We start from the raw sequence: 25,546 nt of genomic DNA, 5'->3' as shown, positions 1-25,546 counted from the left end.
AGGAGGAAGGGAAGCTTGACAGGATGTTGTATCTAAAACTGCTCCAATAAATTCCAGTGTTTTTGTTGAAGTCATTTGAGATTTGTCCTTGTTGATTGTAATCCCCAAGTGGAGAGTGAGGCCCTGAGTGTAAGAGGCTGCGGATTAGAAGATTCCTGGTCAGGGCAGTAAGGAACCAATCGTCTAGATATGGAAACAACTGGAATACTTGTAGTCAAAGATGAGCTACTACAACTGCCATACATTTGGTGAACACTTGGGGGGCTGTCATGAGACCGAATGGTAGTGCCCTGAACTGGTAGTGATTGGCTCCCAGATGGAAGTGGAGAAATCTCTGGGAGCAGTGATCCATCTTTATGTGGCAAAATGCATCCTGGAGGTCTATAGAGCACATCCAGTTGTCCCTCCCTCCCTGGAAAGGGGAGAATGGACTGTACCATGACCATCCGGAATTTTTGAGGTTTGATACATTTTTTTTCAACAGGCTGAGATCCAATATTGGTCTCCAGTCCTGTCTTTTTTGGCACTAAAAAGAACCTCAAGTAAAACCCAGATCCTCTCTGGTCTCGTGGGACTGGTTGGATGACTCTTTCTTGGCATCATTTCTATTTCTAAGGCTGCTACCGCCCTCTGACTGGGTGGCACTTCAGGGATTTGTTTGACGGGTCTAGGATTTAAAATCGAATGGTATCTGGTAGCCTCTGGATATTATTCTCTGCACCCAAACATCGGTAGTAGTAATAGGTTGCCAGGCTGGTAGGTGCAGAGAAAAATGACCCCGACTGCTTTCAGAATAAAGCAATCAGACCACTGCTCAAGAGCACTGGTAGGGTCGGCCAGAGAAGGAATCTCTAAGCGACCTGGTTACGTGGACCCCCTCTACCGTGAAAAGGGTGTCTTCCAGATGAGTTGCCCCCTCTGCCCTGGGGGGGATTGCTCTCCATGAGTGTCACGAAAAGATCCTTGGGATTTCTTGAACCACAATTTTCCTCCCCATCTGGTTCCTGGAGTAGGACCTCTGGGGGGGTTGAAAAACGTGTGCCCACAGCAGACAAGGTCTTTCCGTTTTTCTCACTTCGTGCTAGTGTGTCTCATACTTTGGGACCAAAAAATGCAGATTCATCGACAAGTGCATTGATGAAGGAAGATTTAAAGGGGTCTGCGAAATCACACAAATGCATCCAAGCATGGCGTCTCATGACAATGCCTGATGCGGCAGCTCGAGCTGCCCCCTTAGTGGTGTGAGATATCAAATGCATCAAGGAGTTAGAGATAAACTCAGGGGCAGCTAGCTGCGAGGCGACAGTGTCACATACCTCATCAGGCACTACCCCTGCCAAATAGGAAGACATTTCAGAGATTAGGTCTCTTTGGAGGCGAGTGAAGTGTGCCAGATAGTTCAATGACCGCATGGCAAAGGTCGCTGAAGCATAGGTCTGCTTCCCTAGTCTGTCCATGGCCCGAGACTACCTGTTCGGAGGATGGACAGTGGAACTATCTTCTGCCAGTTCCCTCTTGGTGGCCGCCGCCATGACCATGGAATCAACAGTCAACTGCTTGGACCAGTTGGGCTGGTCTTCAGGGGTGGATAGAATTTTGTCCAGCCTCGGGGGGACAGGTTCTACTTTGTCGGGGGCCTTCCAGGCACGCTGCATGATCAGCTTAATAAGCTCATTCGCAGGCTGAGTCACCCAGGAAGTAGATGGCCAGGCACGGAAGGCCTGCAAGAACACAGATTCCTCAGAAAAAGGGTTAGAGGAATTCCAGTCTCCCCGCTGCTTGAGGATTTTGAGAAGGTCTCCAAATGAGATGTCATCTGGGGGAGACCATGGAGACCCTTCCCTCTCATCGCAATTTGTGTCCTCAGTGATATATTCCTCAGGGGAATCAAGGTGCATCCTCTTGCACCGTTTCTTCCGGGGTGGCTCCCCAGTGGGATCTTCTGAGAAGGACTCCGGAGAAAGGGTTCCCTTCAAAGGGAGGTCTTGCGGCTCCCGTGCCTGGGATCCCAAAGTAGGGGGTTGGAACAGCTGCATGCTAGAGGGGGGTTCTGGTGCCGAAGTCATTGATGCTGACTGTGAGCCAGCGGAGGCAAGAACCCTCTCCATCACCTGGAAAGCAGGCCTGCATGAGGAGGGATGGGAGCCCGGAACTGAGAAGGACAACCTCAGAACTGGGGTCACACCATGCCCTGAGGAGCCCACTTCCAGGTAAGGAGCACTGAGAGGACTGGAAGCTGTTGGAGCTGTGGACATAAGAGGGGACCAGCAAAAAAATAGGTGCCGGGCTAGGTACCAAGGTGCTGACAGTCCAAACACTGCTCCGAGAGTGCACCAGCTCCATCTGAGCCAATGCAGCAAGGGTGGTCGGTGCAGACAGGGAAAACACTGCAGTCAGGGCCGAGACACTATGCACCGGGGTGGACATTGGTACAGAGATCTCCGTGGCCTGGGTAGAAGACCCGAGGAGGATAAACAGGAGAATATGCTGTGAAGGATTCCAAGCCAAAGGGGATGGAAGGTCTAGCTGGAGCTGGCAACCCCTAGCTGCTAGAAGCTGGTCCACAACCCGCACTACATCTAGTTCAGAAAGATTCCTGGTGGATCTAAAGGAAGCTGCTGAAGGAGAATCAGGTCTTTCAAGAAAGGGGCTAAACGGATGCTCCAAAAAAGGATCGTACGTTGGAGAGTATCTGGTTATTGGAAGATACTCGACTTTAGGAACAGAGGTCATAGTCTGTAGAGCCGAAAAAGCTATTTACACCATGGCCAGTGATGGTGCCGAAGTAGGTATGGTTGTGAAAGCCAGTGTCGGAACCAAGGACGGCACCGAAGCCAATGGTGCTGAGTCTGGAACCGAAACAGGAGTCAACATCAGAGGCACCGAGTGAGAAGACACAGGGCCTGGTGCCGAAGAGGTCTACGCGAAGGGTGATAGAGAAGCACGGAGCCGACTCGGTTCCGTAACTGACGGAGCTGCAGGAACTGAGTGACTCCATTTTTTTTGTGTTTCTTTGTCTTAGTAGGCTGTACGACCTCCAATCTAGACAGAGCCTCTGAAAAAGGCGTTTTGATTAAACCTTTGAGAATTAGCTTGTTTTTGTGCTCTGCTAGAGTGAGATTGCTAAAACCAGAACAAATATTACAATCAGCATTTATATGCTCCACGCCCAAACAGTAAACGCATCAAGCGTGACCGTCAGAGTTCAGCGTCTTATGCCCACACTTGTCACACTGTTTAAACCCCAACTTAACTGTATCTGACATAATACAGGCAAAGGTTAGGAAAAGGAGAGAATACCAACGATGGTATTTAAAAATACCACAAGTGGTAAAGGAAGGCCTACCAAAAGGCAGGAGAGAGGGACAGTACCAAAGGTAAAGGGTAGGAAACAGAAGCAGGTTATAGGCGATAGTAAGAAAAGGCTAAACTGACTAAAAAACTAAATTTGAGGAAGAGAAACTACACAAAAAAAAATCACAAATTTCCACTTAGCTTTGAGAGAGATGGCTAGGCACATCTGACGAGGAACGTGGCAAACAAGATCTGGCGAGACTATGAAAGGGACATTATGGGTAGGTCTTAGCTGAGAGCTTTTGGCTGGCGTGAGCTTGGAAATGGCCATGTTGGTTCCGAGGACGGAACCGAAGTCCTAACAGTAAGGAATGAATGAAGATTTACATCAGATCTATTTTTTCTGTACATATAGGTCTTGTTATGTCTTCTGCTGTATACTATATTTTAACATTTTGTTTGGAAATTCTCTGTATATTTTAACACTGTGTAAAATTTTACTTACTGTGGAGATTTATCTCCCCGGGCCTCCACTGAAAATGGACCTGTGTCCAGTTGGACCATCCCGGTTAACAAATGTAAAATAAAATAAATAAAAAATTCCCCTGCATACTTATCTTCTATAGTATTCAGTGCCCAACTTCTTACTTTAATTTTCTTATTCACTTTTAAAATATTGTGGCTGGAACTTATCAGTAACTTATTATATGAGAAGAGGGTATTAACTAGCATTGTAGGCTGTCAAGCTGCTGGATTTGCCTTCAAAAACAGACAATTTAGCACGTTATCAGTGGTTGTTGTTGTGTCTTTCGGCTTATCCCGGTTAGGGGTCGCCACAGCGGAACTCCGGTCTGCTAATGTTTGGTAGTGGATTTTTACGTGCAGAGTTACCAGCCCTGACGAACAACCTTCAACGAAGGCACGCCCACTCACGCATGCCTCCACACAGAAGACGCTCTAGCTGAGAATCGAACAGGACAACGTCTTGCTGTGAGGTGACAACGCTACCGCAGCACCACTACCGTGGGTAGCACGTTATCAGTGGTGTATTTTTATAATTTTATTTGGCTTCTGATCAAAAACAATATGGTATACAACTGTACCCTAGCCCAATAATCTAGGGTGATGGCCAGGACACAATCTGTGATGAATTCTATCAGCCTTCTCAAGGAACTGATTGTACTTGTGCCTGTTTATAATACACAGAGAGACAAACACAAGAGAAAATATATCATAACGGCCATTAGAAGGTACTGAAGCTCACACACTATTGAGAAAGGGGTCTGCATGCTGAGCCAAAGACTCAATACAGTAAATGGTCAATGTGCAGTCCTAATGCAGGTGTAGTTGTTAAAAGCCCATGCACAGGGCAAGAATGAATATTCCCCGTTTGCTCTACAGGAGCTGCATTTGGTGAACTGGATCATGACTCACTTGTGTGCATACTTTTTACTTTAACTTGCTGATGCAGGGGTGTGACATCAAGACCATCTATCTGGTGGCCATCAAACTAATGAGGTAGTTGAGCAGATCCAAACGGTGTAGCCTCTGTTCACTGCATATCCAGGTGCCCAGTGGTGGGTTACTGAAAAGCCCCCACATGACCTATGCATTACATATATTTTCCGGTGGTGGGATTCAAACCCCACATGGCAAACTAGGGATCACACCTAACATATTTTACAATAATGCCTGCTGGTTTCTTGACAATCTTCCTCCTACTTCTTTACCTCTAATTTAAAATGTTACCAAATGGTAGTATGACACATTTATTTCCTGCAGCTAACGGAAATATTCTGTGGTGCATATTATAAGGTTCATTTATTTGCATAAGTTGGCAGGGAAGAGTACTCCTTTTCAGTGGGGTTCTGGGGAGAAAACCTCCACAAAAATTGTCATTTTAGTTGACATCTGTTTACCAAGAAACAGTGACTGGGTTGTTACCTATTTTCAGGGGAGGTTTGGGGAGAAAAGATCCAAACACTAAACAAAGTACAGTTGTCCAAGTTGCACTTGCCAATAACAGTAGATGTTTGAATTCTTCAGTGCTGCAGTGGCACCCCATGAGGTGCATCCTACCCATCTTCCCAGCTACAACCCCTTCCCAAATAAGTCACTTCATATATTACTTCTGGAGAGACTGTGGAGCTGAAGTATTACAAATATACTTGCAGTAACAAACTTAGGTTTGCTTTATTAACTATTAAACTAATGAAATGCTTTAAAAAAACACTAACATCCATAGTTGTAATACATAGTTGTGGAAGGAAACTGGGAAAATTAAATATTAAATAATTTCATTTTCTGCAAAAAAGTAATTGTTTTTGTATGTGAAAGAAACAGACAAACTGTGAAGACAGTGATGGCACTGATACTAAAATAGGTGTTTCAGAAATTATAACTAAAAGAAAATCATTAAGACTGGCTGATATTAGCAGTGCAGTCCTATAGGATAATCTAGGCAGGAACAAGTGAGCAAAGACAGAAAACTATTTTTGTAATATGAAGTAAGTGAAACTTTAAAGATTACTAGTTGTGTAATTGGTCTCAGTGAGAGAGAGGGTTATCCATAATTTAGAGATGTATTATACATGGATTCCTTAAAGGGGTTAAGAGCTTTATAGATGGAGCCAAAACCCTGCATTCATGGTCTAAGATCTCCCGGTTGCCTGTACCGCTGAAGACTAGTAGTAAGAGATGGACATTTATGTTACTGGTGGAGGACCTCATAGCTATTTTAGCTAAGACTAAGGTAGGAGAGTTTTATCCAGGTTAGTCAATTTGGATGAGTACAACACAGGGATGGCATTTACTAGGATGGGTTAACTGCAAACTCAACTAATTTACTGTAGCATTATTCAGTTGCTAGTGAGATCAGTTATAGGGTTTGGTTCTGAAAAGGAGGCCTAAATTTTGGTGAGTTTTTAATGGCTTGTTGGAAATGGACATCAGATCATCATTATAAGCTCTAGTAGTTTTGCATGGGGGTGACTTATATAACAGAACGGTGTGATGGGGAGATAGCAAAAGCAGTTTTGTCACCTGAACCAGCTTGGAAGAGAATAAAAGTAGCAGAGTCTTTCTTGCAGCACATTTAAGGTGAGATTTCTATAACCATGATCTCTGAGAAGAAAGATTCCTAGGTAACTGATTATAGTTTTTGTAGCGTGGGGACAGAGGAAATGAGAGTTGAATCATCTGCATATTGAATTAGGGTTGCATTTCTGGAACTAGTGACCAAATTATATTAAAATAGTACAAATCTTAATTAGGATCCCTGTTGGACACTTATTTCTATGGTTATGAAAGTAGGGCAGCGATTTTCCCCATTTAACACACTTGCTTCTTTTGCCAAGGGAGCTATTAAACCAGAATATGATGGATGAAGAAATACCCAGTTTTGTCAGTTTGTGCAAGAGTTTAGGATGGGATTTGTGCAAGAGTTTAGGATGGGAGACAGTGCTGAATGCTTTATAGAGGTCCTGGAAGAGTGCAGACAGTAGTTTTCCTTCATTTTTGTTATGTAAGGTATTAAGGAAGGACAGTAACGGTCTTTGTATACCGTGACTTGCACAACAGCTGTGATACGTTGAGGAAAAGGCACAACAGCTGTGATACGTTGAGGAAAAGTACTTTATAGTTTTTTTAAGATATTCTGGGAATTGTGAGTGGACATTTTTCAAGGACCTTAGATAGCGGGGAAAGTATGGGAGTTGGCCTACAGTTTGATAATTCAATAGATCTGGCTCCCTTACTTAATGGTAGAATACTTTTACATGCAAGTATGGATACTAAATAGGCTTCCTGCAAAGTACATCAAAATAGATACTAATATAATGGCCTATCAGCTGCAAAACTGGCTAGATTCAAGTTTGTGAAGAAGTTTCTTGACAGCATCTAGGGGTAAGTGGCAGCTAACAGGAATGGAAAGGTTGAGGTGTGTGCAGTGAGATTTTGGATAAGCGAGGTCTCAGATGTTAGAGGAGTTAGTTGTATAGTTTTGCCTGAGTGAAGACAGTTGTTTATTATCCAAATATGCTTAAGATTGTTAGGCTGACATTGCTGCGAGTTTATGTACTAGTCTTTCTTGTTCAAGTGTATTAGGAGCTTAGTTTGGTTATGGAATTTATGGTACTGCGCATAGTCTGAGTTTTGTTTGAACACCTTGCTTTGGATTTCTGCTACATTAACTATTTTGTGAAGGGGGAATAAATCAGGAGGCAGCAAGTACTTTAACTTTCTTTCTCTCATCGGGGCTTGCTGATCTAATACAATGAGGAATATTTTACTAAATTAAGTAATAGCACAGTCATTCGGAGTAAGGCAACATCATTATTCTGTCCCATGATTAGGTTTATTTACATAAAAAAGCACCCCCATGATGCTGATGTCATATAGTAAGCAAGCTTCAGGCAGACCTGTTCTTTACCTCACTTTATAGGCTTGCCTGAAGTTTGCAGGTTTACAGAAGAAACCCTGAAGTGATTGAGTAATTCCACCCAGCACTGAATGATTCTTTTTAACTGGAACTTGCATGAATGTTCAGATTTCTTGAGTTAAGGAGTTCGGAGGAAGCTGTAACCCTCAGATGCAGTTTGCAAAAGTGAAAAGTGCACTAGTTATACTTGCACAATTGTGCATGACTTCTCTAATTTCCACACTGTGGCAAAGCTTAAAATAATGTGGGGGGGTGGCAAAGGCCCAAACATAAGGAAAGATTTTAAATATTGCTCTTACAAACTTAGAAAGTTGCTAGAACAACATTTGTGTTAACATACATTTTATGAAGCAAAAATCTGGACAGTTGAGAGGTATGCAGCTAAACTGGATTTGTCTGCAATTGTGTGCAATATCCATTTCTGCTCTGCAAAATTACATTCCATTGACTGCAGCATAACGCTCATTAATTAGTGCTGCAGGCTGTAGATTAATTACAACACAAACTTTAACACAAATTACTTCAATATGCATTTGAAATATAACTGATCTGCACTACACATTACAAAATATCATTCCATCATGCATTACATTCAGCAACAGCAATGAAATTTTCACTTCTGCTTTCAGAGAGGCTTGGAAGGTAACATAATAGTCCCCTTATCAAGAGAAAGCAGAAGGTTCTGATTTTCCTGTAGTTATAAAAAAAAGTGGAGATCCTACAGATTAAATAAAATCAGGAGTAGATTTACAATAACATTTCTACTGCAAACACAGTGGACAGCAAATGTCTTTTGGTGCATGGTGGTATAGCACAGTTACCACATTGGAAGGGGAAATTCTAATTACTGATAAAGGATCCATCAAAATCATTAACATACTGAAACATGCATCTATGCACAGATGTAGCCTCCCAGTTCTGTTATGTTGACGACTTCACATTGCCTGCTTAACTATACTAATTAACACTACTGAACCCACTGTCATCACAGCATTTTAAGAAGGCAGTGTGAAGTTACCAACTCATGTGCTTAACTCACACAAAAGATGCTACCACAATGTTTACATGAAAGCGCAGAGCTGGTCAGCCGCTTGATCACCTTGCTATTATGGTATGTTAGTTTTTATCAGTGTGCTGTGCTCTCATACTCAGAAATACATGCAAACAACTTCCTCTTTCCCTCAACACATTCTAACCCACCTCTATATACATCATGCATTCTTTATCCTAACCAAGCATTCCCTAATGGTCTCCACTTCATTTTCCCTGACCAAAAACTGCTACATGCCTTTGACCTTCACATTTTACTACTACTGCTCTGCACCCTGGGTTTCATCAAGCTTGCTCCCCTAAACCACAAACACTCTTCTGCAATCCCCATTTCCTTTTTTTTTTACCACATGCTCCTTTCTTTAGTATGGAAAATGAACATACTACACACACTAAGTGCAAAAAAAAAATTAAGCAATAAGCATTTAGTCACTTAATAGTCCTACCAGAATATTATGTGGGCTATATCCTATGTCTGATCATAAAATCTGACACAATGTTACAGACTCTCACCACAAACTTTAGCTTTGGTCCTTCAAGTTCTAATAGCAACCTGTGGGTGTGATCAGTTTCCCCATTCCATTTAAAGCAATGATCTGCAGCAGTGATAAATTACCTTGTTCAAAGTCAGCACTCCCAGACAGCTATAGTAATGCAACAGAAGTATAGGGGGAAGAGAACATACACCAGCAGAAGAACAGAAATCCATGACATTTGCACTGTCACAGAGACCCCCACTGTGCAAAATTATACTACTTTAAATCACATGCCTTTGATTTCCTTTTTAAACACTCCTACCCTCACCCGCTTACATTGCCACTGGGGATCTCTACTGACACTGTTAACACCCTCATTTTTTTAACAATCTTGAGAGTTTGAAAAGGAAAATAGTTATGTTTTGCAGTGAACTGTGCCTCTTCCAACCCCTACAGAAGCTTTACCACCCCCATTTTTACATAAACTATCCCCAATGTCTCTGCACATGAAAGAACCACCAAATCTGAAACCCCTCTTTGATAATTGCAGTCCTCAATATTACAACAGGCATCCCTCCTAGGTTACATCTGGCATAAGTAACATTACTCTCAGATGCGGATAGCATTTTCCATAGTTCTTTAACATTAAATTCATATCATATTTCTATACTTGGATTTCAAAACATCTCAAACCCAACTACATCAGTCCTTCACAAACGGCCTCAGTAGTTACCACCCAATCTGTCACACTACAGAAGATGGCACACCTCAAGGTACATTCAAGTTATCACAGAATTAATAGCGCAAAACTTACCCATCTACCCATTTCCATACCAACTGAAGAAGCAGAGATCCCCTTTAATAGCTCATTTGCCAGAATTCTAAAATAGCATTTTTTTAATTCAGTTACTCTTTGACCCTACCACCATTTTAGGAAAGCTGTTAAAAATCATCCATCATCTGTTCTGTGAAACACACTCCTTACATCTCCCAGAAATATCCAACTTGTAATTTCAGACTTGGTTTCTTTTTCTTGTCCAAGTACCAACACCCACTGCGGGCTGTAGATATTTAGGTAATGAAACCTAAACATTTCTGTCATTATTTTTTTCCATGTTCAAGACTATACACGATACCAAACCACGAACCACTTTGTCATCCTCCTTTCAACTACACATACTTCAAGTCCAAAAAAGAGTTTTGACATAGCACTCCAGATAAAATCTTCTCGTTAAACTACACAGATGAAAGGATACAAATTTTGATTTCAACTGGTGAAGACTACAGTGCATGCCATCAGCCTTCCTTAACATCCTACAAAATGCGTCTTTATATCAAGCCATAACCCTCAAGTTTTAAATGACTTTCTCTTGATTATGCATCTCTTTTTCATCTTTCACTTGGTTGTGTGAAGATTCCCTTGAGATCAAGTTTCTTATCATACCCTCTGTTGACGTCATGTTTCTTACTTTACTTTCCTTCCACTAGAGTATACGCAAGTGTGAAGTTTTTTTTTTTTAATTTCCTGTTAGTAAAGTTTCTAATACACTTCATACAATGATGAACAATCTCCTCCTCCCACAATCAAGCCCACAGCACAGTTAGTCTCTTCCAGTTTTTCAATAGTCAATGTCAGTGCTAAGATTTGCCAGCACCTCTTGCTCATCTAATATTCTGTACCCTTTGTCTAATATGGGCGACTTCCTGCATATATGTTGGACCATGGTAACATAACTTCAATTATTTCTGTCATTCTAGTTCACCCTTCTGATTCAGATCACAACATTATATCAACATCTCACAGCAAATTACTATTTTTAGTTCTGAATTTCCAAATCTGTTGATGGCCAGAAAGGTAAAGAATTAAACAAACATTCTGTCCTCCACTCCGATTCACAGCCATGAATATTATAGATCTCCTGTTCACAGTTTTCTTCATCTGTTCTTTGGAACTTTCTGGAGAGCAGCTGATGCCCAAACGTCACTGCACATTTGCTTAATACAGAGTTTTTGATGTGAAAACGCAGGCTGGCAGCTCTTGTTAAAAAGGACTTTGTCTAACAGTCGCACATAATTTTAATATTTTTATTTCCAGTTCATTTACGATTCATAGTGTCTGCAGTTATCTAATACAGATACATTGCAAGTTTTTCCCTTAGTTTTACATGCCAATCTGTTTTGATACTATTCTTCTACATGCATTTTCTTGTATAACTTGCAACTAATTTATAATGCTTAATGCTTCCACGACAGATTTAAATATACTTTCCTTTTTTTATATACTGTATTTTGTATTTGTGCTGCATTTTACAGGCTTAATGTACATCTTGTTTTTGAAATGTATAAATTATTACTTTTGTTCATGGTTTTGGTTAGGGCTTAAAATGGGACCAGAATCTGACTGGTTACAGGACAGATGAGAGTAGCCTCCTCCTGACCCGTCTGCTGCAACGCCACAATTCCATCTTTATTGAAGGGTAAGGGAACAGTTCTGGCTCCAAAATACTACAGGAACCCAGTAAAAAGGTTATGTCTGGGATCATCAGAAAGGATTAAGCAGAGTGACTACTGAATTAAGGTAGGAATCAAGAGATTACCTAATATGTGGCAGCTCTGGGGAGACCGTACATAGAAGAACAAAAACAGAAGTGATAAGTCATTAACTAAACAAAACTAACAGATTAAGGAATAAAATGACATGTAACCTAACTATGCTGTAAGATAAATTACAGGTTTTATCAACCCCTACACTCAGATGAAATTACCTCTAGCTCTTCAAAGTCAAATTCAAAACACAAGCCTATGCATATGACTGCAGTGTGATTTCTCTTAACCCAGAGATAGAAACTGGCTGCAGTGCTAGGTACAGTATGCTGACATGAAGACCATCAGCATGGTATAAAAAGCACCTTGCCACTCCAGAATCTAAGGCTGCTCAAATTAGGCAAACTGGTATAATCTAAAAAAAAATAAATGAAACAAATTTGGGACAGTTTTTAAATCCCAGATCTGCCCCTCCTGCTTTACAATCCCAGCACTCAGAGTCATGTTTACATTTCCCTCATCTGCCTTCATTACAGAAACATTTGTTAAGTAAACAGCTATATTTGCAAACTCACGGGATCAGAAGAATACAAATCCGTGCAACTCTTGTTTAATTGCTGCCTACAGAGTTAAAACTTTAGAAACTACAGGGAGACAAGAAGCCAAAAAAGGTCAAGCTGCCTCTCAGAGTATGAGCGAAGGGAGATACCCACTTAAGAGAAGAGGCTGGACTCTGCCCTTCTGAGCTGGGAATTTTCTGGTTAAAGGTTTATAGTGCCTGAATATTTGAACTGCTGTATCTTTGAAATTGGTCACCACTTGTTGCTCTAGTACAGACTAGAGATCAGGGCCTACTGAATCTAGCTTTGTTTATATTATTGTTGTTTGTTTTGTTTGCTATTTCCCCCTGGAAGCTAATTCCACCATAATATGCTAACAGCTCAGCTCTTCTGTGGATCACTAGTGATATCTGCATTGCTTACTGTACTTTCTTTTTTTGTTTTGGAAAGAAAGTTACTGTTTGTCGTTTTCTTTTTACTTTAGTTACTTGTAAATACACCTCTGGTTACCTACCTGGCACACACTCAATAAAGCAAGCACTATAAGTAGAAGCAAAAAAAAGAAGCACCCACCCCTCACTCCCCCACTGGCCCTTGTTTTCACTCATTTTTCCCCAATATTATTCTAGCATGTCCAAAGGTCAGTTGTCAATCTCCTCTCCGTCAAGAGTGTGAATCTGGGGTTATAGGCAGCAATGTTATAACTGTGTCCTGCCACAGACAACCTCTCCTCTCCCTACTCCAACACACACTTATGAGATGCAGCTTTTATTTAGGCCAAGCTCAAGGCTGGACTCTCTCAACTCAGGACTGGCAAGACCAGACAGGACACACCAGCAACTACACACAACACAATGCACCTCACATAATGCTACCACACTGATTGAATCAAACATAATAAACTTACAAAGGGCATGAGAGGCTCTGAGTAGTAACTTACCTAAACAGCAAAGCAGACCCAGAGCAGACACCCAAACAAGACACCCCACAACACCCAACCAGCACAATACACACAAACCACATAAAAACAGTGTGTGCAAGCAGTCACAGCCCTTATACAAATACAACAGGTAACATACTAGTTAACTCACACTCCATAGTCACTCACACTGATCTCCACTCACCAGGTCACCAAAGGAGAGGTCACAGGTTGCCTATCAGCTAGAATCACTACCTTTTACATAACACACATACTCGGGGCACCAAGCAAATAAGACACAATATGACTACAGTCATTGTCCATGCTGGTGTGAGCGACCTTCACCCTGGGATTCGGATATTGGCTACATGCCTGCTGACTCCCATAGTGCCTTTTTAGGAGGCAAGGCTCAAATTAAAACCACCCTAGAAAACAAAAATGGGAAGAAACTGAGGGTACGCTGCTCAATGCCAGAAGTCTAAATCTCAAAATGCAATACTCGCAGGCCCCTTTCTCAGTATGGGAGAAACATCGATGTCTTGGTGCTGTAACTGAAACCTGGTTCAAGGCTCCTGAGAGCACCCCGCACTATTACGTGCTTTTTACTCTTTACATCATGCCCCAAAACCCCCAAACACTGGGACCAACCATCCAGGTGCAACTAACCATAGGCAACTGCTGCTCTCTACAAATTGGTAGATGCTACAGGCTTCAAACTCACTCAAACTCAGGAACCCCACACAGACTTCCTGAAGACTAGGGGTGGCAACATCTCCCAACACATATTGGGTGACTTCAACTACCACCGATACTAGACGGGAACATTACTCAAGCCCTAACCTAGCTTTCCGGTTCCTGGAAAATATACTAGATCTCATTTGTCACAACATGGGGACAAAAATGCCCACACTGGAGTATATATCCCCTGGTGAGGATCTGATGATAAACTAATCTCACTGGGAAAACACATCCCCCTCACCCCCAGCAGAAGATAGCAGAAGGAACTTCTCTAAGCAAACTTCACTACTACTACTAAGACTGTGTGGTATCCTTGCCCCTGAGCCAGAGGAAACCACAACCTGCTGCGGGAAGCCCTTACAAATGCCTTCTATGAACACCTCCAGGACTGCATGGATCAGGCAATCCCAAATAAAACCAAGACTCTTTCCACAAAGGGCAAACGTCCAGTCTGGTGGACCCCAGCCATTAACAAACTTTACAATAAGAGGAGAAAGCTATTACATGATAGAACAAAATCCATAAAAGGAAGTCACCCCTGATCATTATTAGTAAAAAATACGAGCACTCATAAAATCAACTAAGGCCAATTTTGAGAGAAAATTGCCATGGATTCAAAGGACAATGGTAAGACCTTTTTCAGCTATCTTAGGAACCTGGGTGGAAACTCCCAGATATGCTCAGAATTAGTCCAAATGATACAAAATCACTGAACCACAGACATTGCCAACATACTGGCAGACAGGTTCAGTGCAAACTTACCCCCTCTCCCCCTAGAAGATAACTATCCCAGCAGTAGCTAAAGGTCCGGACATCTCAAATGCAAGCTGAGGCTCTCTCTCTCTAAAAAAAAAAACACACAGCATGGGACGGATGGTGTCCCGGCTGTGCTGCTACACGAAGCTAAATGAGGAATTAAACCGCACATAAGGCAGCTGTTTAATCTCAGCCTTACCACAGGATACGGCCCAAGGAGTGGCGTACGGCAACAACTGTCCCACTCCACAAAGGCGGCCTCTCACGGACCCTGGTAATTACCGCCCCATAAAACAAGTCTAGTCTGCAAAGCTATGGAGAGGATCATAATGGAGCTCATAAACAAAGATATAGGGACTTGCAGACATTGGACCCCCGACGATTTAGCTTTGTCCAGGGACTTGCAGACATTGGACCCGACGGTTGGCTTTGCTTTCAAGGGAAGATCATGCCTTTTGAACTTGGTGACTTCTTCAAACGGTCACCAAGGCCATTGATGAGGGAAAGGCAGTCCATACAGCTACCTTGACCTTGCAAAGGTTTGACAATACAATCCCCACTCGTTGTTGTGAAAACTTACCAGCTTAAATGTAAACCCATATGTCACAAGATGAGTTGCAAACTGGCTTAAGGACAGAACCCACAGGGTTTGAGTTGCTGGTCGCTGTGTCCAACTCCAAACCACAAGTGGTGTGTGTCCACAGAGTCGGTCTTGGCCTATTGTTTGGCATCTACTCTTCTCAAGTAGTACAGGCCAACATGGGAGGACTTTGGCTGACAAAGTTTGCAGGCGACTGCAAACTGGGCGCCATAGTGGAAAGTGCATCGGACACGGATATCCTTCAGAAGGGACTCACGGAAACAGATAGCTGGTGCCAGAGCCATGGCCTGAAGTTAAGCGCCAAAAATGTATAGTCATACCCTTGAAAAAAACAAGGTAACCAGCTACCATATAGGTGGCAATCCACTAAGCACAGAAGAGGTTATCAGGGACCTGGGGACCCAGGTTGACAGTGGCCTTTCTTTTGACACTCACATTGCTAAAGTGGTTAGAAAGACCTTCTACATTGCCCACCTGATCATGAAGGGATTCACATCCAGATCTAGTGAGGTCATTGTGTTCCTGTACTCTTCACTTATCAGACCAATGATCGCCCCATTCGGGATGTATCTCACCGACATCTGCAGCAATTGGAAAGACCCCAAAAGTTCCTCACCAAAAGGATAAAGGGACTCCAAAATCTGTCATATGCTGCCAGATTGAAGAAACTCCAGCTCTATTCAGTCGCATACCGTCTGCTCAGAGGTGACATGTGCCTGACATACAAGGCCATGTCCAACCCGAATTAATGGACATGCTCCACCTCAAAAATCCAAATCCACCAAAACCACTAGAGCAAGCGACTTAAACCTTAGCACGGATATAAATAGGACGTGCTGGAGGGATAGATTTATCACTCCCTATGCTGTGGAATAAAATCCCGGTCCATGTGAGGCAGAGCACCTCGCTGACTCTGTTCAAGAAATCTAGACCTGTGGATGGGAGATCGTGGGTTTACCGGGAATCATCTCTGTGTCACTGCTGGACAGAGGCACAACAAACTAATGGGCACAGTATTTTTCATATAAGGGGGTGGCGTGCCCACAATATTTGGGGCTAGGCTAGCATAAATAGGGGCAGATAGCCTAGTATAAACCTATGAACCTATGAACTAATGGTTCTCTTCCTCCAGATGATACCACAATGGTATAAAAAGAACTGGAACACTGCAAAAATTACTCATCTGCATACAGGCGAGTAAAGAAAAAAGGCACTTAAGAGGCCTACTACACTGACTTCTATTAAAGGAAAACATTATGAAAATAATTTTCTTTGTGCACTACTGGTGGAATTTCTGGAGGCTGTTATGCAGATGATAGACACAATATGGCTTCACAGAGCAGAGATCTTGCCAATCAACCCAGTCTAGTTCAACGTGTGGGCTGTCAATAAGGCAGACATGGACAATCAGTGCTTGCTGCAAACAATGCATTTCAGTGGTTGCTGCAAACAATGCATTTCAGAAAGCCTGACCTCAGAGAAAATTAAAGAAGAAATTAGATGATGCGTTTCAGACCTTAAATGGTGTGGTGGACAGGAAGCCGATTAAATGATGGGAAGGAAGGGTGACAACTGGAGAGACTGTTGTGAAAAAATGTCAAACACTGAAGTGAAGTGCCACATTGTTCACTGCAGGTGAATATCAAAACAATGATAGGGTACATTGGAAAGATAAACTCTAGAGATCTTGGAACTGGTAAAGCCATGGCTGAAGTGCAGTGTGCAGCTCTGACAGCCAAAGAGAGATGACAGAAAACATGCAATAGTGACATAATAAAATGGAACAGGTGATATGCAATGAAAGAAAACTTGTCATGTAGGTACTACAATGCAGAATGAATGACGCTGAAGAGAAAGCCAGGGCTAGGGTGGAAATGGAAAGCAACTTGGGGAAAGTGGAGCTGCAATTCAAGGCTGTCTTAACTAAATTATTTAAGAGACAAGACAATACACAGCACTAGAGCCAACAGGACAGTGTACGAAAGCAGAACAATTCAATGATTCTGTGGAAAGAAGGAAAGATATTGTGGTAGAAGGACAGCTGCATCGTAGCTTACCAAGACAAAATGGAAAGATATAAGTTTTGAAGAATAACTGTGTTTACATTTACCTATGGATAAGATTAATCAAATAATATACCAAAAATGCTCATGTCTTCTGCAACACAGTCATTTACTTCACTGCAAGATATCACACATGTAAATAACTGAATAAAGTAGCAATGTTTTATTCTGAATGCAACTACACATTCAGCAAAAAAAAAAAAAGCCTGTGTAAAAATCACTGCAAGATATATTCATTACTGTGTTCCAAATTATATACACTCAAAGTTTACAACATTCCAAATTCTATTAATTTACGTGTTTTTAGTCTATGTTAGAAAAAAATGAACCTGCCAGAAAAAAAAACTGCAGAAAATTAACCTGCCAGAAAAAAAAACTGCAGAAAATTAACATTTGAAAAAAAAATAATAAAGTACTCAGAGTTTACAGAGCACCATGTTCTTTTCAATATACTCACTTCAAGCCAATGTTACAAAGAACGCGAGGGAGAACATGAAATACTAAAAATTGACAGAAAACGTGGGTAAAAAAAATCACAGCCATTTCAAGATTGTACCAAGAAAATAAAATCCACCTCCCCCAAAAAGGGGTTTAGTAAACCCCTTTAAAAGATGGTGATACTATGCATATCCCAAACTAAACAGGTGCAATGAAGCCTAATTCTACATCTGCCTGCAGACTGCAGTTTCTGAGTAAAATTCAGTTTCACCACCTTTCATCTCTCACTCGCCCATAATATACGCTGTTGTCCCTTGGTTTTGTTTCTCAATCTGCATTCACATCAAAGTCAATTTTTATGTCCACAAAGGGATGACCTAGTCTTAGAAATAAAATTCTAGAATTAAATGGTCAGAAACAGCAAATTTATCAGTAATCCAAAGGGGAAAAAACAGTTGTCTTCTGTTCAGTGCGCGTCTTTCCAGATATGGGACATTACTCCCATAACAGAGACGGCCTATATCCTACCAGTGTAGATATGCGCTGTCATCTGAAAAGCAGCCCCGCCGACAATAGACTGGATCAAATCTCAAAAGACTACGCACGTCCAGCAGTCAATCCTACGTCAAAATGAAAAAAAAAAAAACAGCTATATTTCTAGTTCTACAGATGACTAAACTAGCCGCTCTTTGTAGACAAACTGTCAGTACGGTACGGAGGTAGAGACACTTTAAGGCACTAGGTTTTTCCGGGTCCCCTGTAAGATTATTGATTTAAACTTACTTTCCAAAGGTGATAACCAGTTCAGGGTGTTATTGTCTTATAGTTGAAAGCATATGTTATGTTGTCAACGTGCACCAGATTACTTACGGTAGAACTTGCAACTCTTACAACTGATATGGTACAGAAGACCTGTGTTCACTTAGTTTAAACTGTGCCAATTTATTGTTTTTTAAAGAAAGCTTCAATTTATGTTAAAAAGGACTTCCACCTTCACGACGTAACCGAATTAGCTCTTAGTTTACTGCACAGTTAAAGCCTTTGCACACAATCACTGCATTTATGCAACAGTATTACAGTTAAACAAATCACTGTATTCAGTTCGCTAAGCAGTATGTAATGTTGACAATATGATTTTTCTGCAAAGTAAATACACCCAATTGCCTTTCAAAACACATCATAAAAATGCCCAAACATGGTGATAGCTAAATAGAGATTAAATATAATAAATATAGCTACAGTCCCCCATATCGCTTGCCAGTTATGTAGCCTGTGTCCTACTGCCAAGTGACCAAATTCCATCCCGATTTAAGGACTATCACGTCACTGGGCTACTGTTCCATCAGGTTTGTCTATACAGTGGTGGGATGTCACACAACCACATCCCCTGGGACTCCTCCTATCCTTACAGCAACATTACCTGCACGTAAATTTTAAGATGACAACGATTGTGCAGCTCAAGGCGATGGCTCCGCATAACAACTCTGGTCTCTTTGCCATCTGATAAAGCAACTGCCTTAGAGACAACCACGTCAACCTCTGCATAACGAAATCATATCATCACCTCCTTTTATATTTATACAGAGACACTAGACTCAACAGTGCCCAGAATAGGGAGGGGAGGGGTAAGAGAAAAGGCAGATCGTTTATTTTCACAGGTGCTTCCCAATTCCCACCACTTTCGCAAACGTAAGTAAGCTAACCCCGCGCCGCCACGTACTCCCAGGCACTTCCGCCTTTGCGTCCGCATCACGTGTGCTGGTCTGTCAGCCACTTAGAGATCATATTTGTACTAAACTGCTCATTTTCTTATGGCATGATGATATTAAGTTTGTCTGTGTTTTGTGCGTATGGGGGACATTTGACCGGCGATTGTAATTTCTCAATCCGTGGCAAAAGGTTTCGTGTAGTACAGGGTTTCAATCAGTAGAGTGGTGGAGGAAGGAGATGTATGTCTATAAGTGTGAGGTTTCTGATGCCTTTAAACAAAGGTAGCATACTTCAGTTAAAAAAAATGAAAATATGCATGGGTCAACAGTTGGACTGTGAAAGGAAAAGCCAGAGGTCCTTCTGGTGCTCTGGTTTGTTGTCCAGAGGCCACTTTTACGTTGGAACGTGTAGTCCACTAAAAGTAGAGAATAATAGTTGTCTATGTTTACAGGGATTTTTATTGGCTTTGTATTAGAACGTTACCCCACCGATAGGGTTGCCACCTTTTCCAATGGCCAAAGTGGGACTTTTTTGGTACAAACATCAGATTTTACAGGCCGACACATACCCATGGTCCGTACAAAGGATATAATGTTTTGCCTAAATAAAAGCTTATTCTAGCATTTTAGTTGATTATTCTGTTTCTTATAACATTTAGGTATTTTAGATACAGAATAACTGCTTTATGCAACTATTACATAAAATGTAGGAAATAATTTTGTCCTAAAATCTCAGGACATTTGCAATTTTTACAATTTTTTGTCAGGACACAACTGCCCAAAGAGGGACTGTCCCTTTCAAAGTGGGGCTGGTGGTGGTAACCCTACCCACCGAGATTTTCGCGCAGGAGCGGGCGTGGCCTACATGATTGATAGGGCAATCCTGTGTGACGTTGCATGCAAAAATACGGCTGAGTGACAAGCCATGCAGATTATCCAGCAACCTGTTGAATATTCATTCTGAACATTCCATCAGTGACCGTTTGTTGCCTTGCCGTTCTTGAAATACGGCCATTCAAAGCTAGTTATTGTGTGTCCTTTAATTAAGAGCTGTACTGACAGCTTCAATGATTAGTGGGTCAGAAGGGCATTATGTACACAGTACTTTACACCCCCACCTAATTTTGTGCTTTAAATTGCCCCCACTTTTCTTAATACTTTTGTGCTTCAGATTGCTTTTGAAGGGGGGCAAGCCCCCCCTGCACCCTCCTACCTTTCTTAACTATACTTTTCATGAGAGTCACATGCTATGTAAGTTGAGAAAATGAAGTGATTGTCCTGTATCTCATTTATGGTGTGTGAGGGATGTTACATCAGGTATGTACAAGTTTTGCCTTAACATGAGTAATAGTGTGTTTTCATGACCTATAACTGTTTGCAAAGTAAGCTTTACACGGAAGTGAAATTGCTGCTTTCTACTCAAATAGTACCTCACCAGAGCGTGGCAGTGTGTTTTCTATGAAAGAACACAAGCTGCTTATGTCCCTGCCTTATTATTTTTCATTGCATTATATTTATTAATTAAAATTTATTACGTAAAATCACTGCAGAGTGAACAGGGATAGAATTGCAGATGCACTTCCTAGAGCGTAGTTTTGTAAAATATATTCAATTGCATGTTATGTATGATGCACTTGCTACAGTGTACTTTTGTAAAATATATTCAATTCTGATTCCGTTTTATGTATAATGCACTTACTAGAGTGTACTTTTGTAAAATATATTCAATTCCATTGTATGTATATGCATACATTGTATACTTTTGATAAACATACTCTTAACGCGCACTTGCAGCAGTGAGCAGATTGAACTACACAATTTTCCATATTCTATACGGTGACTGTCTCAGGTTTATTCATAGTAAGACTCGTAATTACAGGGAAATGTAGGGTAAGGGGCAAGCTTTGGCAGTCCTTGCTACTGCGCATCTGGTGGGGTAATATTCTAATATAAAACCACTTCCTGTGTTTTGTAATTATTACGTATTGATTGGCTTGCAAAGGGAGTTGGCAGTATAATTTGTTTCTTGACTGTATAGCATTATCCCACTATATACGGTTCAGGTTCTTCCCTGGAAAAGTAACAAGCCAATGCATACTTCTCAGCTGTACAGATTTTCACAGAATGCCAGATTTTTGCCTCATATTTTTGTTCTGCTCCTGATAAAAAAATTTTTTTGATATATCAATGGGATGATCTAAGGATTCGAGGGCTTTGTTATACTTCACTGGCCCACTGGATGCGCAGTAGCAAGTGCCGCCTAACATCAGGTTGACATCACACTTCAGTCATGAATAAACAATGTAATTTGTTTCTCGGCCATATGAATATTCATCTGGATTAAGAAGCACATGCCATGGACTTGTTTATTCTCTGAACAGACACTAGTAAAATCAAGTATTGGAAATAATTGTTTTTTGGTTAACACTATGAAAGGCACGACACACTTTGAGCAGTTCTCTCTTTGCTGGCTCACTTGTATGTATGTCTTGTGTTTTGAATGTGTTGCATCTTAGGTAATTCTAACTTAAAGCTAAAGTTTTCAGAAATGTATAAAATAGTATGCCTCATCTAGAATACCCTGCACAAGCTGTAATGGTAATTCAGTGGTAAATGGTATACACATTGATTTACTCTGTAGAGAATAACTCTCAACCTCACAGCACAAGAAATAGGACAAAGTCGAAAATAATGGGGCAGGGTGGGAACAGAGCCGGCCTTTAGTTAACTGGTGCGCTAGGCAAAAGGGCTCCACAGTGCCCCCACATACCACCTAATGCCCTCATCCTGACATACCTACACCGTCCAGATTATTGGAAAAGTGCCCTTGCTAGAGCGGTGCCCTAGGCAGCCACATAGTTGGCCTATGCCTAAGGCTGGCTATGCGTGGGAAGGCCCAACAATACAGACAGAATTTACACATGGCTCTTATAAACTTTGAAAGTTGCTAGAAGTACGGGTTTTGTGTTAGCAGGCATTGAAGTGTACAGCTTTAAAGGGATTTCAGTTGATGATTTGCCAGAAAACACAATTTTTCTGAAGAACAGAACAAAAGTATGAGGTGAACATCTGGACAGTTGAGAAGTATGAGTGTACAGCATACCTCTCAACCTGGAAACATCAAAAATCTAGACAAGGCCCATGAAAAATAGGTACAAATCGGTACTCTGATTTACATAAAATTTGCATATATAATTATGTAACCCCACCCACTCCAATGGAATTGTGGGATACCAAATTTCAAATGCAAACTGAAGAACAAACAACCAAAATATGGCACCAGAGTCCCCTGAAGCCATTCCAATGTCCCATTACCTGGCTATTTTGCTCCATTTACTATAAACACTAATGTGTATATGCATATTGCTTTACTTCTACAATAATTTGGATTTTATTTTTACATTTTATAGCATAATGCACAAACACTAATAGACATCTGCTAAACAAAACAGTACTGTCTCACAATGAAAACATACTTAGTATTAAAACTTCTCTGCCCTTGAAACTCACATCCGTTGAAACAGCATTGAAACCCACACCACATCCAAAGAATATGTATCTGGCCACTGGTGGATAAAGATTACCTTTGGGCTGTTTTCAGATCATAGGCCCCTTACACACAAAACAAGAAACATACACATGTTCTTCAATGCACCTTCCTGACTTTATTAAATTAATATTCCTTGTATAATACAGCACACATGTTAGACTTAGAGTGCATTTTAAATGTGTTTGAACATTTTTCCAATGAAACAAAATGCATGAACCAATAATGACAAAACTGCCCAATTCAGAACATTTCCATCATAAAAGTCTACTTACATACACTTTTACACACACACACACACACACACACATTATATATATATATATATATATATATATATATATATATATATATATATATATATAAACTAGAATTACAGTAGTGTAAACCATGGGCATCTTACATAGCTTCTCGAACTTATTTTCAATTTCAGTTTTTTGCTTGACATACCCTGATTTGTGTTATCAGACCAACTCAATAGCTATAAATGCACAACAAAATAACCTAGGTGAACTGCATACTTTAAGACTTCCAATTTTTAGTCCAAGTACTGACAGACCCTCTCCTACATTCATCCTGAAGCATCAAAGCTGTCATTGTAATCCATGTGCTGCTAACTGGCCACTCTTGCTTCTCCACTGTCTGCAGTGGAAAATATGTGTTTTATCTTGAATGCTGGAAAATGTACTATACTTGTTTAAAATATTTTTCTTATAATGCAGCACAGAACATAATTATGATTTTCTGTAACTGAATTTGAGTTAATGATTTTTTTGCTCTTTCCACTGAGGCACAAATGCCCTTGTGCATGACATTTTCTCATTTCAGTTGTATCTGTAGCTACACCTTGACTTGTTATAACCACCCTCTTTAAAAGTACAGCAGCACAGTACAGTATCAGCAATGCATTTACAAACTGTGGCTGTAGAACCCAGACCCTTCTGTGTTAAAAGTAAGTATTTAACCTGTTATGCTATTAACAATGCAAACAGACTCAGCATAAGCAACACTAAACTTCTCTTCCCCATGAAATTCTCAGCTCCTTGTAAAATCCACTCAACACTCAACTGTATCTCTCAAATTTGCAGCACAAGAAATCTGGAAAAAGCCAACATGTATTGGTGGGGGGGACACAAATCCAAAAACCGGGGACACATTTTAAACATTGCTTGTATAATTTTGGAAAGTTGCTAGAATAAAATGTTGTTACCACCATGGATTTCACTGCCAAGGCTTGAATCCAGAACCCTGTGCACTACAGTCAGAGCAACATACCATTATGCCAAATCAGCAGTTTTCTGAATAATAGAAAGACTGAAACTTAAATGGCTATCATTTAGTGAATTCAGTTCTTACTTTTCACGATAGTTCTCAACCTCTCAGCACAAAAAAACTGAACAAAGCCAATAATGGGGGAATACAGAATTCAGTTCTCACTTCTCACCATAGCTCTCAACCTCTTAGCACAAAAAAACTAGACAAAGCGAATAATGGGGGAATACAGCCCCAAAAATAGGGACAAAATTCAAATACTGATCTTATAAACTTAGAAAATTGCTAGAATAAAAAGTTTGGTGTTACCATTTATTTACTGAAGAATATTAAGTGTGAAATTCAAATGCCTGTCATTATTTGGTGAATTCAATCCTTCACTGAAATCCAGAAAACCACAGGTTTTATGAGGAACAGAACAAAAATATGAAGCATAAATCTAGAAAGTTTTCAGAAGGGGTGGTGGGTAGGGACTTTAGGCTGTTGTTACCTGTACCCAAGGTACAAGGTTTGAGCCTGAGTACCTCCTCTAGCCACCAGGTATATTCACCTGGGGCATTTCACACACACACACACACACACACACACACACACACACACACACACACACACACACACACTCTCCAGTTTGGCAGCATTGAAAATGCATTGCAGTTATTCCCGCTAAGGATTTGAACTGACCGGACTCTGCCTTGTCCATTCTTCTCATCAAACAGCTAGGCAGCAGCATTTATTCCTGCTAAGAATTTGAGCAGCCACCAGCCGGAAATGCATGCACGTTGAGCTGAAGCTCAATTCTGACAGGCTGTTTCACAGAGCTGATGTCATCGTGCACGTGATGACTTCAGCTCAAAAAGCCAGGAAATAAAAGTGTGGGAAAGTTCAGAAATTAAGGGGTGCCACTTGGGAATCGTGGCACCCCATTATTTGGACCCCAAAACTCGGTAAAAATGAGTAATTCAGTATGGTTGGGAGGTATGGTGTACAGAACTTATGAGCCCAATCACAATAGGTTTCTTTTTCAAGATGTTACTGTCATTTTGTAATTAAGAAGGTCTGAAGAGACTATCAGGCATTCTGTGAAACCAATGAACAAATCTTAAAGTCCCGACTAGTGTCCATCTTCTTCTTCATAAGTTCA

The 25,546-nt window shown here is 41.0% G+C and overlaps 1 protein-coding gene across 1 annotated transcript in view; it reads right to left on the bottom strand.

Moving 5' to 3' along the window:
- The window catches only part of TXNDC11 (thioredoxin domain containing 11), a 1,107,203-nt gene extending 1,087,604 nt beyond the window's left edge, over window positions 1–19,599 (bottom strand). Inside the window, exon 1 of the mRNA XM_044089417.1 lies at window positions 19,298–19,599. Within this exon, the coding sequence (XP_043945352.1) occupies window positions 19,298–19,422 (125 nt within the window). The 5' untranslated portion in view covers window positions 19,423–19,599. The remainder of the gene's footprint in view (window positions 1–19,297) is intronic.
- Between the last annotated feature and the right edge of the window lie 5,947 nt (window positions 19,600–25,546).

This window comes from Protopterus annectens, chromosome 12.part0, assembly GCF_019279795.1.
Source record: "Protopterus annectens isolate FY-2018-M chromosome 12.part0, PAN1.0, whole genome shotgun sequence".
NCBI lineage: Eukaryota > Metazoa > Chordata > Ceratodontiformes > Protopteridae > Protopterus > Protopterus annectens.
This window is presented reverse-complemented; position numbering and strand designations above follow the sequence as displayed.